At 42.0% G+C, this 13,979-nt stretch overlaps 1 protein-coding gene across 1 annotated transcript in view; it reads right to left on the bottom strand.

Annotated features, from left to right (window-relative positions):
• Positions 1 to 128: 128 nt before the first annotated feature.
• fbn2b (fibrillin 2b) overlaps positions 129 to 13,979 on the bottom strand; it is a 62,354-nt gene continuing 48,503 nt past the window's right edge. The window contains exons 32-65 of the mRNA XM_019256853.2: positions 13,826 to 13,948; positions 13,533 to 13,655; positions 13,293 to 13,418; positions 13,065 to 13,187; positions 12,694 to 12,816; positions 12,422 to 12,583; positions 12,237 to 12,305; positions 11,973 to 12,098; positions 11,728 to 11,853; positions 11,469 to 11,618; positions 11,292 to 11,363; positions 11,080 to 11,205; positions 9,933 to 10,058; positions 9,408 to 9,533; positions 9,148 to 9,264; positions 8,648 to 8,776; positions 8,429 to 8,548; positions 8,106 to 8,231; positions 7,774 to 7,926; positions 7,600 to 7,665; positions 7,393 to 7,518; positions 7,051 to 7,170; positions 6,841 to 6,963; positions 6,538 to 6,669; positions 6,283 to 6,408; positions 5,932 to 6,138; positions 5,664 to 5,789; positions 5,415 to 5,537; positions 5,050 to 5,166; positions 4,805 to 4,933; positions 4,396 to 4,515; positions 3,620 to 3,851; positions 3,378 to 3,531; positions 129 to 3,225 (exon numbers count right to left, since the gene is read on the bottom strand). Coding sequence (XP_019112398.2) covers positions 2,848 to 3,225; positions 3,378 to 3,531; positions 3,620 to 3,851; positions 4,396 to 4,515; positions 4,805 to 4,933; positions 5,050 to 5,166; positions 5,415 to 5,537; positions 5,664 to 5,789; positions 5,932 to 6,138; positions 6,283 to 6,408; positions 6,538 to 6,669; positions 6,841 to 6,963; positions 7,051 to 7,170; positions 7,393 to 7,518; positions 7,600 to 7,665; positions 7,774 to 7,926; positions 8,106 to 8,231; positions 8,429 to 8,548; positions 8,648 to 8,776; positions 9,148 to 9,264; positions 9,408 to 9,533; positions 9,933 to 10,058; positions 11,080 to 11,205; positions 11,292 to 11,363; positions 11,469 to 11,618; positions 11,728 to 11,853; positions 11,973 to 12,098; positions 12,237 to 12,305; positions 12,422 to 12,583; positions 12,694 to 12,816; positions 13,065 to 13,187; positions 13,293 to 13,418; positions 13,533 to 13,655; positions 13,826 to 13,948 — 4,625 coding nt within the window. The 3' untranslated portion in view covers positions 129 to 2,847. The remainder of the gene's footprint in view (positions 3,226 to 3,377; positions 3,532 to 3,619; positions 3,852 to 4,395; positions 4,516 to 4,804; positions 4,934 to 5,049; positions 5,167 to 5,414; positions 5,538 to 5,663; positions 5,790 to 5,931; positions 6,139 to 6,282; positions 6,409 to 6,537; positions 6,670 to 6,840; positions 6,964 to 7,050; positions 7,171 to 7,392; positions 7,519 to 7,599; positions 7,666 to 7,773; positions 7,927 to 8,105; positions 8,232 to 8,428; positions 8,549 to 8,647; positions 8,777 to 9,147; positions 9,265 to 9,407; positions 9,534 to 9,932; positions 10,059 to 11,079; positions 11,206 to 11,291; positions 11,364 to 11,468; positions 11,619 to 11,727; positions 11,854 to 11,972; positions 12,099 to 12,236; positions 12,306 to 12,421; positions 12,584 to 12,693; positions 12,817 to 13,064; positions 13,188 to 13,292; positions 13,419 to 13,532; positions 13,656 to 13,825; positions 13,949 to 13,979) is intronic.

Here is a 13,979-nt window from a genome sequence, read left to right as displayed (position 1 = left end):
AAAATCCACATTGTTCATGTGAAATGAAATAAAAATGATTGCTACTTCTGTCACCTTGTGTCACTTTTGTTCACTGTGGACGTGCACACCCAAACATGATAGAAAATGAAAAACTCGGGAGACAACACTTAAAAATATAACCCACAATACTTTATTGCCATAAATGTCACTGGACAAAAGTTTACAATACTATGTGAAATCACACTAATTTTACAGACTGCCATTTGGTGTCATAAATCTTTGGTTTTTTGTTTTTGTCACAAAGATGATGATCATTCAGGATATTAAAAGACATCCCATGATGGCTGATTGATTTATTGATCTTCAGCTAGTAGATGGTGGTGTGACTAGATGATTGTCATTTCAGCTTTCAGCTGGTATCAACAAGTGTCAGGCTTATGGTAAACATTTGAACAGACTCATTTTCTTAAGTATAAAGCACATGATTTCAATGCAAGCAGATGATGATGACAGTATTGTTTCAAGTTTGACACTGAAGCTGAGATACAGTAAGCACACGCACACTGCCTTCCTTTAAAAAAAAAAAAAAACAACAAAAAAAACATAGTGGCAAATAAAAGAAAAATTACAAACTGACAATAAAGATACAAAGTATACAAAGGTTTCCAGGTTAGAGAAATGGTTATGTATTATAAACATTGCCTAGGCTGTGGGACAGTGCAGCAACCTTGACTGTTAAGAGAAAAAGATTATCGTTCAGCACAATAGATCCTGGCTGGAGATGGTCAAGTTTGCATTGATCCTTATGACATTATACAGACAGTGTAAGCTTGTATAGATAATAGATGGTGGGAATGTTAATTATCTTTAAATCTGACCTGTCATTTTGTTTTGCTAATGATTTGACCGGTGACAGTGGTTTCAAACAAAAGTCAGTGATCAACAAATACAACAATGCATTTGTTTGTTTGTTTTTTTGCTTTTGTGGACAGTTTTGCTTCTTTTTTTTCTCAACAAAACAAAGTCAACAGCACTAAAGGCATTCAATCTTGGGTTTACTGTGAGTATTTTTGGAAGCCTTGACAGTTAAAAAAAAAAAATCATCTACATTTCACTTAAAAATATACAATTTAATTTTCAAGAAGCAAGTTTAATATTGGTTTTTCAGCACTGAGACAATACAAAAGACAGACATACACAACAACAATAAATCCTAGCAAAAAAAAAAAAAAAAAAAAAAGAGTCACTTTTGCAATCCAGACTGCACTTTCTTTGTACAGCGAAAGAGATGGTTTTATCTAGCACCTTTTTTCTCTTTGAGAGAAAAAAAAATCATGAGAAATGAAATATGACCTGACAGATCTTTGTTTTTTTTGTGAGGTTTCGTGTTCACCTGTGCGTGCCCTTACACTGTAAACACAACGTTTAGTTACAGTTTAGGTAATGTTAACATGTCATGTACCTTTGAGACTGTTCCTGTATTTAGCTGTGTGTCTCTTTGTGTTGTAAACAAGACTCAGACCTCAGACATCAAGCTCACGGTCAAGTCAAAGAAGTCAGGCAAAGTCAGCTTATTGTCAAGTTCAGCCTCCCAAACACCAGCTGTCAGCTGTAGCTCTATTCTCCTGAAACATTTATGTTCAGGAGTAAAAATGCAGAAGCAGGAGAAGCTACAAGCCTCTGACAGCCGACAAGGGAAACAGACTTTATGAAAAAAGCTGGCTCTCAGGTCCAGAATCAGTGCACCTGAAGTCTCAATCCCTACAAGGATAAATACAAACACGACTTGATCTATGTTCTTTTAAGTCTACGAGCTACTAACTGGTGTACTCCCTGCTCATGATGGATGCTGAGCTACACTAGCACCCTCTTTTGTTTTAAAGTTGTCATCACAGCATGGTGTCGATACTCGGTAAGACGTACTGAGGTAACCAAACATGACAGCACACACACGCAAACACGCTAATCCCTGCTTGCCGCTGCCCGCAGACAGGACGAAAGTCAGTCACATCAGAGCAGAACACAGCTTGCTGTTTTTTTCATCTGAAAATCGGTTGGCATCCAGCTATAAAACAGACTGCTATGGACTAAAGAACCTGAAATGCTGTGTAAATGTTGCAGTCCTTCGTGTTAACATTATTCAAACAGCACAAATACATTAAATGACACACTACAATACTGAGAGGGGCAGACGTGATAAACCTTGTTCCCCAGTGTTGTGATTTTTTTTTTTTACCAAGATCACAGAGAGGTGAGAAAGTCCTTGGATCACAATGATGGCACTCAACCCTTTGTCTTTAGCCTTAATATCACTTCTTTATAACACTAAACAAAAAAGACATCGCTTTAAAACCTCCAATGTGATTTAAAGAATACCACATTTACTGCATATGGACAGTTTTGGCCACTCTCAGCACTTAATTTCTAATTTAAAAAAAAACCCTCTTTTGTATAATTTCTGGTCTTGCTTGTCGACAAAAGTGCTTCATGGACTTGTGAACCATCTGTCTACTAGTTTTTCTTTAATCAGGGGCCATGGTCCAAGCACTAGGGCACCTCTCTGCCACCTCCTCCACTGACTCTCAGTGGAGAATGAGTGCTGGGTCGGGTACAAGTGGACAGGCACAATAAGAAGTGTAGTCAGGGTAAAAAAAAAAAAAAACACAAAACATGAACATATAATAACATGAACAGTAACAAAGTGGTGGTAGAGTTGGGCTGATTGACTCAGTCTTTCATAGCCCTTGATGACCCACTGGTGGTGTGGATGGTCCTGCAGGGGAGGGGTGGGATGCTGGAGGGAAGGAGTTATTGGCTAAAAGGGCAGGTTAAAACTCAAAGGCTTTAGGAATCAGTCCCGGACAGGATTGTGAGTGCACTCTGAGCTCAGTGCAGGTGGATGTTGAGCTTGATGCGAAGGGCGTCTCCTATTTCCCCTTGTAGGTAGTCACTGTCGTGCTGCTCCTCAAGTTGGTGCAGTCTTCGGGGCCCAAACAGCCGCAGGCTGGCGATCTCTAGCCGGTAGGATCCCGGTGGAGGGAGCCTCTTGCCAAGCCGGAGCACGCTCTTTCCATCGCGGCGTTCCAGCAGGCGGAAGTGTTCATTAACGTTGCCATGGGTGATGACATAGCGTACGTGATTCTCCAGGGGCTGCAGGGCAGGCAGAAGCTCTAGCAAAGGCTCCTTGTTGAGCAGCGAGGACCGAGTAAGATTCATGTAGATGGAATCCTGGGTGTCCACGCTGGCCATACTCACTGCTGAATCCTACAGTGAAGATAAGATCAGATGGAGGGAGGTGAAACACGAGGTAGCAATAACTACAGCAGACATCAGGAAATCAAAAGTGACCCAGTCCTGACTCTGAAACTGACAGGAACTGTGACAAGCATTGTGAAGCAGTTTGTCACCGCACGTACCTGGGTGATCTCATTTTCATCAGCATTGCGTCTGTGTCGTCCAGGCTTTCCTCCTCCGTTGATCTTACACTCGTAGCAGGCTTCAGGAGACAGACTGTCTTCGTCGTCACCCTCCGTAAACTGGCCTGAGAAACCCGAGCCTGTTATACAGTGACTGTATAAAAACAAGAAGAGGGTTTAGAAAAAAATTGCAGTGTCACCTCTTTTCACTTGAGAAATATCAGTTTCATTTGTTCCCTCACCCTTGTCCAGCTCTGTAGAAACCTCCAGGACAGCCACACAGGTAGCCTCCATCGGTGTTGGAGCAGCCGTAGATACAAGGGTTGCTGCCTGTGCTACATTCATTCACATCTTGGCAGCCACCAGCGGTCTGCTCAAAGTCAAAGCCAGAGGGGCACACACACTTGAAGCTTCCCAGTGTGTTGTAGCAGGAGGCAGAGCCACAGACAGTTCCTGCCTGACACTCGTTTTCATCTGCAGAGGAAAGAATAGTGCGTTAGGAGGTGATACAGTATGTGTGCCATCAATATTTAAAGGAGAAACATATTTTTGATATCTCTCAGGAAGTTACTTATGAAACAAATCCTAAAATATATTTCTTCCTGTTTCATATTTGTTTTTACACAGTGCTTCAGAGGACTGTCAAGTCATTTTTACAAATATAATCATCCTGAAATCTGTTTTTCATATCAAAATCAAAATTAGCATCGAAACAGCACCTTCTGTAACGTAGGTAAACAGTTATTATTATGATCATTCAAATTTTCATTATTATTATTATTATATTATTATTGTATATTCAGTAATTTAAAAAGGATAAATGTGATCTGTTTGAATTAATCCAAACGTTTCTTTATATAAAATTATATTAGGCAAGCATATTGTAGCAGTTTTATACTAAGCCTTAAAAGACATCAACATATGAAGAACCTTAATGAATTTTCAAGGTTAACTACTGTGTACTGATATCTTCCATGTTCATTACTGTCATCTTACAGACTGAGTCAGTGTAACTCACCCACACACTGGTTCCACTGGTAGTGCTGAACGTAGCCCTGTGGACAGCCACAGCGGTAACCTCCTAGCATGTTCTGACAGCCGTGCTGACAGCGGTGATTACTGCCACATTCATCCACATCTGAGGAGGATCAAGAGTTTTAATATCTCATTTTTAGCTGTGACACAGTGGCAACTCAGGGTCCGCTACCTCAATCACAAACACCTCAGTGGAAGCCTTTCCAAGTTTTTGTGATTTTGTAATTGAAAAGGTGAGACAGCTTGTCCAAACAACTTTAATCTTGGCACCGTGCTTTCTTAGGTCCTCAGCAATATGTGCGCCAAGCGTGAAGTCGATCGGATGAACAGAAAAATTGAAGGACAAAAATGCGTACAGACAGATAGATGTAAAAGTTACCATGCCTGCTCACCTTCACACTCTATGCCTGTGCTGTCCAAGGAGAAACCTTTAGAGCATTCACAGTTGAAGCTACCAGGCGTGTTGACACAAGAGGCACGGGAACCACATGCACTGTTCTGACCGGAACACTCGTTGTTGTCTGCAAAGACATTTTATTTGAATGAAATGTGCCTTTTTTTTGTGTGTGTTTTAGTTCTTTAAGACAGTTTTTTTCAGTGCATGTTAACAAAGATCTTCTCCTTTTTTTTTACTTACCGACGCAGGCAGTCTGGTGCTGTGTGAAACCAGGGGGACACTTGCAGGTGAAACCTCCAATGGTGTTGACGCACAAGAACTGGCAGTTATGCTGCTTTGTCGAACATTCATCAAGATCTTAGAGGGAAAGAAGAAAGCACTTAACGCCCATCAAAACCAAATTACAAAGAGGCATTAAGCCTCAACACCATAAAGCTTGTTAATAAAAATGATACGAGAGCAATATTTCATTTATAATATACTATAATAATAAACAGAACCTAGAACTGCCAGTGTGTTCAGGGCAATAAGAATATTACTAACATGGTTAATCATCAAAAAGTTATGAAACAACCCACAAACAAACAAATTAGAAGTCCACGTACCTTTGCAAGTCTTTCCATCCGGCTGTAGGCTGTAGCCTCTGGGGCAGGAGCAGAGGTAACTGCCTTCTGTGTTTTTACACAGGAAGTTACAAGGCTTCGGAGACAGGGCGCACTCATCCATATCTGAAAATTGCAGGCAGGGAAAATTCAGGAACATGAGCAGGGATGATGATGATGAAAGACTGAAAAAATGCTGAAATTCTGGAGCAATATGTAATATCTATAAAACATGCTAGAGATCAGCCATACCAACACAGGAGGTTGTAGTGAAGTCAGCTTTGTAGCCCACGTTACATTGACAGCGGAAGGATCCGATACTGTTGATGCATTGACCGTTTCGGCACAGATCTGGCATCACATGGCACTCGTTGATATCTGAAACAGTGACATTTTAGAAAGTCACAAAGATGCACCTCAACTTGATTTGTTTAAAAAAAAAAGATGTCTATGTTATTGTAACTAAGGTTTTGTTGGGTGTTTGCTATACTTCACTTGGTATCATTACTGTGCTACTCACCTCTACCATCTGTGGTGAAGCCAGGTCCAAGTGGGCACATCTTCTTGTATTGTACGGTGCCGGGCAATGGGCAGAGCTCACACTGTGAACCCCAGCCTCGGCCCATGTTACAGCAGCACTCAGACTTGGTCACGCTGTTCCTGTTGGTGGATGACTGCTGGCACATTGTTTGCAGAACCTCTGTGTAACAGTAGCCCTTTCGGTTGTCTAACGGAAAGGATGACGAAGGAGGTGTTAAAGGTTGGAAATGGACTTTTATTTGATAAAGCAACATGCAATTTATCAAGTGAATTTAAATGTATAAAGATGCTTTCATTCTGTGACAACATTCTTTAGCAGTAGTGATCTTACCAATACATTCGGTTCCAGTGGAGCTCGGCTCAAAACCATCGTTGCACTCACAGCGGTAGCTTCCCACTGTGTTGACACAACGCCCGTTCTTACAGATGCCAGGTTTGGCACGGCACTCGTTCAGGTCTGCCAGTATACAGAGCAAAAGATGGAAGGATGAACAGATTGAAGAGGCAGATACATCCAGTAACAACAGCAGATATTGGGTTAAAATTGAGGGGAACCTCTCACACCAGCTGAAACATTTTTACTCACCCATACATCCCTCTCCATCTGGTCTGCGTTGCATGCCAAGAGGGCAGATGCACATGAAGGTACCAATCAGATTCTTACAGGTCATACCCTTGGAGTCACAGTCGTCCAGACCCTCAGAACACTCGTCCTGGTCTGATGAGGGACAATGAAACAGATAATCAGTAAATCTATAACAGCCAGCTAAAATTAAATCTGATAAATCCTGTTTCAGGGGTGTCCCAGAATTAATACAGCACACAGAAAAAACAGTATGAATCAGAGATGACAGACGATAAGAGTGACACTTTGTAAACAGGAAATCACCTCTGCACATGCGTTGATCATCTCTCAGCACGTAGCCAGCAGGACACATACACTCATAGGAACCAAAGGTGTTTACACACCGGAAGGCACACAGCAGAGGATTCTGGGAACATTCATTGATGTCTGGAGTCAAGAACAGAGACAGGTTAGTTTAACTTACTTTTATTTTAAATAATTAATAGTACCTGTGCTAATGTGTTAGTGTCTGACCTTCACAGGTCATCATGGGTCCGGGTTCGAAACCCTCCTGGCAGGAACACTCGAAACCTCCCACCACATTGGTGCAGGTTCCATTTCCACATGGGTTTCCTATGGAGCACTCATCAGTGTCTGAAAAAGAGCAAAGATACAGGGGACAAGGCAATTAAAGATAATTTTGACATAGCAATAAAGACCCCCAGAGGTCAGAGTAAAAAGTCATTGACTTTTGATTTCTGCTCAACTGCAGATAAATACTTCAAATACTTTCTCCTTTTATTCCAAAGTTAATTTCTTTATTGACTGAATTAACCATATGAAAATGTTATACTTTAATTTCAGGTGCCATCTCACCAACACATTTGACTCCAGTGTAATCCAGGTTGTATCCGAAGGGACATTCACAGCGGAACGAACCATCTGTGTTGATGCAGATACCATTCTGGCAGATTCCTGGGTTATCCAGACACTCGTTCATATCTAGAGTGAGCAAAAAAAAGTTAGCACATGTTCCAGATAGACCCAAGATCTCCACAATGGACACCAAATTTCAGCACACACCTTCACGAGCGTCGCCTGGTCCAGGCAGGACTCCGTGACCGAAGGGACACAGAGTGTTGAAAGCAGCTGAAGACACACCAAAAAAGGGGTCAGTTTCATTCTTTTTTGAATGTCTTTTGTGTGCATTTTAATGTCTTAATTAAAGCTGTATGTGTTTCTGTGTGTGTTACATACCTTCGGTCATTCGTGGGCACAGCTCACAGGGAAGTCCCCAGCCCTCGCCAGGCATCTTGCTGCAGCAGCACTTGGCCTTGGTGGTGTTCGAAGCTTTGGGGACGGAGCATTTACCTGCCTCGAATTTGGTGAAACAGAAGCTCTCTCTGGTATCTGTGATAAGAAAACAAAAGGTTCAGTAAATCTCCTGTTTGACTGTAGACGGACAGTCTCTGATCTGTTATTCATTAGTACACAGAAACTCCACCACAGCAAGAGAGATAAAATATGTCACACATTCACTCATCAACACTGTCTGCTATGGCCTACTGTTAACTAACAGCTTCTCTCACCATAGCAGCGCCGTTTGTTGTCAGAGAGAACGTAGCCCTGCTGGCAGGTACACTGGAAGCTGCCGGGGGTGTTGGTGCAGGTGCCAAACTGACAGTTGTTGGGCTCCACATCACATTCATTGATATCTGGGAAGGAAGTGTAAAAGAGGGCAGGTGAGAGGATAGGCGGTGTACTTGCGAGTATGTGTGTTAGAGCCGATGGCTCGGACACCCTGGTTTGAGTATACATGGAGCATTTAGTCTGTGCTCAAGTGCATCATCTATCCCTGTATATGTGTGTATGTCTGCATGTGTGTGTATGTGTGTGTGTGTGTGTGTCTTACCTATACACTGGTCATTTTTCACCTCATAGCCAGGAGGGCAGATACATCTGAAAGATCCATCCAGATTATCGCAAGTTCCTGGAGAGCAGGTGCCGGGTAGGCTCACACACTCATTGATATCTGTAAGAAAAATCAGACAATGCACAAATCAGAAAATGTGTGTTTATGTTCATAAATATCCTTCAATTTTGTCCTGCATATTACTGTATTATTACTTACCGACACAGTTCTTCCCATCTGGAGTATTCTCAAAACCTTCATGGCAAAGACACTGGAAAGAGCCAAGTCCATTGATACACCGTCCATTCCTGCACACTTGGCCCTGGAGGGCACTGCACTCATCTATGTCTGTAAGATAAACATTGAGAGGATTAGGACTTTTTTGAAGCTTGAAGTTCATGTTTTTCCTGGCACTAAGAGTTTTTTCGAAAAAGGCTGGCTTGTGTATAATTTTCTTTGTTACACCGCCAAAGTTCAAAGACACAGTTTTAAATACGCTCTGATACATTTTCCTATAAAGCCAAAGAAAAGTCAAAAGACAGCTTAATTTTACTTCATGTCTGTCCAAATGTAATGCTGCTACAGAAAAGGGCAGCATGTTTTTATTGGAATTTATAGGTATAATCTTTAACAATAAGACCTCTAAACCTGTGTCAAGACTTTGACCTTTAAAATCTCTGTTGACCTTTGCACAACACAACAGTAAAAACGATGCTCACCCATGCAGTCGTTGTTGTGTGTCAGCTCGAAACCGGGGAAGCAGAGGCAGTTGTAGGATCCCACTGTGTTTTTGCAGGTACCGTTACCGCATGGATGTCTGTCACACTCATCAATATCTACAATTCACACGGACATAACAACATTTAAAGGGGGAGAGACGGTAAACATATTCAAGTATAAAAAGTGTGACTTCTATCTGCACTATTAAATACAACACAGTGTTTTGTGTATTAGTCTAGTTTTAGATTGTGTTTCTCACCCATGCACATGGTCTGATCAGCAGTAGCCTTGAAGCCATTGTGGCAGAGACAGCGATAGCTTCCCTGTGTATCGATGCACTCCCCATGGCTGCAAACATTAGGAATCTCCTGGCACTCATTACGGTCTGAAAGAGAAACAGAAATGATAAATATTAATGTGTTATATAAGGGCTGCAAGTAACAAATTATTTTAGCTATCAATTTATCTGTTTATTATTTTATAGTAACTATTAAACCTATTAAACCTAACTATTAAAAATGTCCAGTATCTAAATATATTAATACAATGATATGAAATACACAGAAGCAACAAATTCTAACATTTAATAAACTGGGAATATATTTTTTTCTTTGATTAATGATTTAAACTACTAGCTTCTAAAACCATTCCATCAACAAGGGATGTCAGTGTTTTTACAGCTTCCTCATATCACCAACACTATCCGTCTAGTCTATCCGTCTACATCCCTGGTATTTTAAGATGGAAAACCGCAGTCATGCCTGTGACAACAGGCTGGACTCACCCACACAGGCCCCGCTAGGGGACAGTTTGAAGCCTGGCGAGCACTCGCAGCGGTAGCTGCCTGGAATGTTGATACAGTTGGCGTTGCGTTGGCACAGGTTGTCCCCACTGTTGCACTCATCAATATCTACGCAGGAGGAAGAAAGAGGCAAATAGTGGACATCAATCACAGGCTCCATAACTGTCTGGTCAGAGCAGGCAGTCAGCTTGTGGACAGCGGGAGAAAAACCACAATGGCTCCATTTTGGCTCTGGCACAGCTCAGATAGTGGCTGGCAGTTTCTGGATGATTGAAGGTCCAGGCAGGTGCTTCCATTCAGAGCCACTATACTTTACACTTTACAAGGGCATAATTCATGTGGGAAAAGGCAGCATTAACTCCCCTGAGTGGACTGCTTGTAAAAGTGCCTCTCGGCCTGTGAGTAAGTGTAAAACTATTTATGTGTGTCGGTGTGTGTATATATGTATGTGCATGCATGGGGCTGTTGTGCCGGCAGTAAGTATATACTCTGTACTGTTTAAGGAATCTAGAAGTGTGCAATGATTCAGTGTCAAAAACGTGGAGACGCAGTGTTGGTGGGGAAATGTGTGCATGCTTGTTTTGTGTGTGTGTGTGTGTGTGTGTGTGTGTGTGTGTGTGTGTGTGTGTGTGTGTGTGTGTGTGTGTTGAATGAGACCGAGACAGGAAGAAAAACTAATAAAAGATCAAAGTATCTATGCAGCACCATCATTGTAAGGTCATGCTATTCTAGCATGCCACTTATGGGGGTTACATGGGGTCACACATATGTCTTGTAGTCACTGTAGGGGCAGCACTAAATCTTAGGTTGTGAGAGACACTTCCTGCCCCAAGAGACACAGAGCAGCTGTATTTTTGTATTTACAAAAGCAGACGCCATTCTGTTTATTACTATGGATAGAGGATATGAGTCTCTGAGTCCGTAGACTCAACAGATAACAATGACCATGATAAGAACTGAAGCTCCATGACTTGTAGCACAGATAAAATCCCCACATCAATCATGTGCACATTGTCTCACAATAGGTACAAATTAAAAAAGTATATTGTTATATTTCCATGTTGCTAAAGACACAGTAAGAGAAAAACAAAACAGAAGAGTAAAACATGGTGTGAAGCCTGAGTTTTACCTTCACAAATGAGCAGTATGTTGTTGTAGCTGAAACCCATCGGACATTCACAGCGGAAGCTCCCAATCTGGTTGATACACACTCCATTGGCACAGATACCAGGGATCTCCCTGCACTCATCAATATCTGCACAAATCAACACCACAGGTTGTTATAAAGCACAATGGATGAGTACGAGTTTTGCACTGTACTGCATTCACTTTTGTCCTTACCAATTGGCTTGCCGGTGTGGATGTCAATGATGAAGCCAGGAGCCTGATTACCACACAGTAACTGATACTCAGCTGAAACAGACAGGACAGGAGACATTCAGTGACAGTAATAAACTCATACAGTATGTTTCCACAGATGTTTTCAGACTATGTGTCAGTGTATTTATTGATACTCACAGGTAGCAGGAGTTGGACAGGCTTCGCATGGCTTATTCCAGGCTTTCCCCACATTGTATGCACAGCAGCACATCTTTTTGGTCATGTTGAAGGACAGCTCGTTCTCACACGTGTCGTTAAAGTTACGGTAACACACACTCTTCCTCATGTCTGAATTACAACAAAGAAGCCAGCACTTAAAAATGTTTGCCTTTTCAAACTGAACAATGTATTTTTTTTTGAGGACATAATGAGTCTAAGAGTGGTCTCTCCAACTTACCCATGCAGTTGTTTCCTCCATTGACCTGCATGTATTCTGGGGGACACACACAGGTGTAGTTGCCCAGAGTGTTGTAGCAGGTACCAGGTCCACAGATCCCAATATGGGTTGTGCACTCATCAATATCTGCAAATAAAGATATGAAACAAAATATGAGCCCTCATAGGTGCTCTATATAATACAACTGGATAGCTGGATGACGTGTTTTTCATCGTATTTTTTCATCAACACTTTTCAGTTCTTACCCTCACAGATGCGAGTCTCCTCATTGAGATAGTAGCCTGCTGGACACTCACACTGGAAACTACCAAAGGTGTTAACACAGTTTCCACCCTGGCAGAGACCTGGCAGCTCCTGGCACTCATCAATATCTAGACAACAATTCACATTGTTAGATTCATAGATGCCACCGATGTATACATTTTATATCATATTACATTAGATTCTTTAAAAAAAGCAAAAGTTTTCTGTTTTCCTCACTGGAAAACAGTGAAATCTGGACTGTTTACCTTCCAGGATAACGGTGATGGGGTTGGGTCTGAATCCCTCTCCTCCTGGACAAAGAGTCTTATATTCCGCTACAATCAAGAAAGAGAACATACAGTTAGTGTGCCTTTCCATTTCATAGTGTGGATGTGCATTTTTGCAGTAGAAAATGTAAGCAATTGTTCATTTTAGGTGCTATGCTGCATACTGGAGTTGGGGGCAGGGCACAGTTCACAGGGGTTTCCCCATGCTCCTCCCAGAGAGCAGCAACAGGAAGCTCGGGTCACTCCGACTCCGATCTCTGCACTGCAGGAGATTCCACCATCACCACGTTGCAAGCTATCCAGGAAGCAGTTGCCAATACGAGTATCTGAGAAAGACACACACACATATACACATAGTTTTAGTTTTATATATATACAAAGTTTTCACATTCATGTAGCAGCATCATGTTTTAAACCCAGTTTAAGCGAGACTAACCCACGCAGCCCACTCCAGTGGGGTTGAGCTCAAAGTCAGCCGGGCAGTTACACAAGTAGCTCCCAGGAGTGTTCACACACAGTCCGTTGATGCAGTTCACAGGGTCAGCACATTCGTTGATGTCTGCAGCACACAGTGACACACACAAGTTCAGCAACGCATACCAGATAACAGACCCTGTTTCCAAATACTGACAAATTACGGGAATGAGTGGATGAAAGTAGATACATTTTTGCATATCTTAAATATCTTTGGTCAAAGAATTTTGAATAGTAATACGATGCATGAATGAAAGCCATTATTGTCAACAAAACTTGTTTGAACTGTTTGAACTCATTTCTGGGCTACAGTTACAGTCGTGGTAGACTCACCAGTGCAGTTTCCTCCACTGCGGTCCAGTTCGTAACCATCATCACACACACAACGGAACATCCCAGGAAGATTCTGGCATGTTCCAAACACACAGATGTTCTGGAAATTACATTCATCAATGTCTGTGTCAAAGACAACAGAGAGAGACAGTGTTAGTTACAATGCATGAATGAAAACACAAGAGCAAAAATAAGAGAAAAAAAAAAGCGACAGAATGAGTGCAGCACCTTGACAGGCCTTGCTGTCTTCTGTTGGAGTGAAGCCCATCTCACATTCGCAGCGGTAACCACCTGGAGCATTCAGACACTGGCCGTTCTCACATAGGTTCACGTTGTCTGCACACTCATCCATGTCTGAAACAGATCAGAAAAGTGCATTATAAACCTACTGTCCATGAAAGTCACAGTGTGACCGTACTGTAGCTCGTATTTAACCAGGATTTATTTATAAAGTTTCAGCAGTCTTACCAGAGCAGGAAAATCCATCTCCATTGAAACCCTCCTTGCACGTACACCTGTAGGACCCTGGTGTGTTGACGCAGTCTGCATTGGGGTTGCAGTTGTGTTCCTCTGCAGAGCACTCATCCTGATCTACAGCAGGAAACAGAGAAAAATGTGAAAAACAAGAACTTGATGGTAGGGCACAAAGTCAAATATTCTTGGTTTCACAGCTTTATTTGGTCTTAAATCTCATATTGGACATTTAAACTCTCTGATCTACAACTCACATCACAGCTAAGGTATTTTTAAGATGTACTTACCCACACACTTGATGCCGTCTCCCACCCAGCCGTCTCGACAGCGACATTTAAAGCTTCCAGGCACGTTGATGCAGGCAGCATGCATGTCACAGTTATGAGCCCCAATCTCACACTCATCAACATCTGGAGGGATAAATAGATCGTTTAGCCAGTA

The sequence above is a fragment of the Larimichthys crocea genome, chromosome XVII (assembly GCF_000972845.2).
Source record: "Larimichthys crocea isolate SSNF chromosome XVII, L_crocea_2.0, whole genome shotgun sequence".
Classification (NCBI taxonomy): domain Eukaryota; kingdom Metazoa; phylum Chordata; class Actinopteri; family Sciaenidae; genus Larimichthys; species Larimichthys crocea.
The sequence above is the reverse complement of the archived record's forward strand: the minus strand, read 5'-3'. Positions and strand labels throughout refer to the sequence as shown.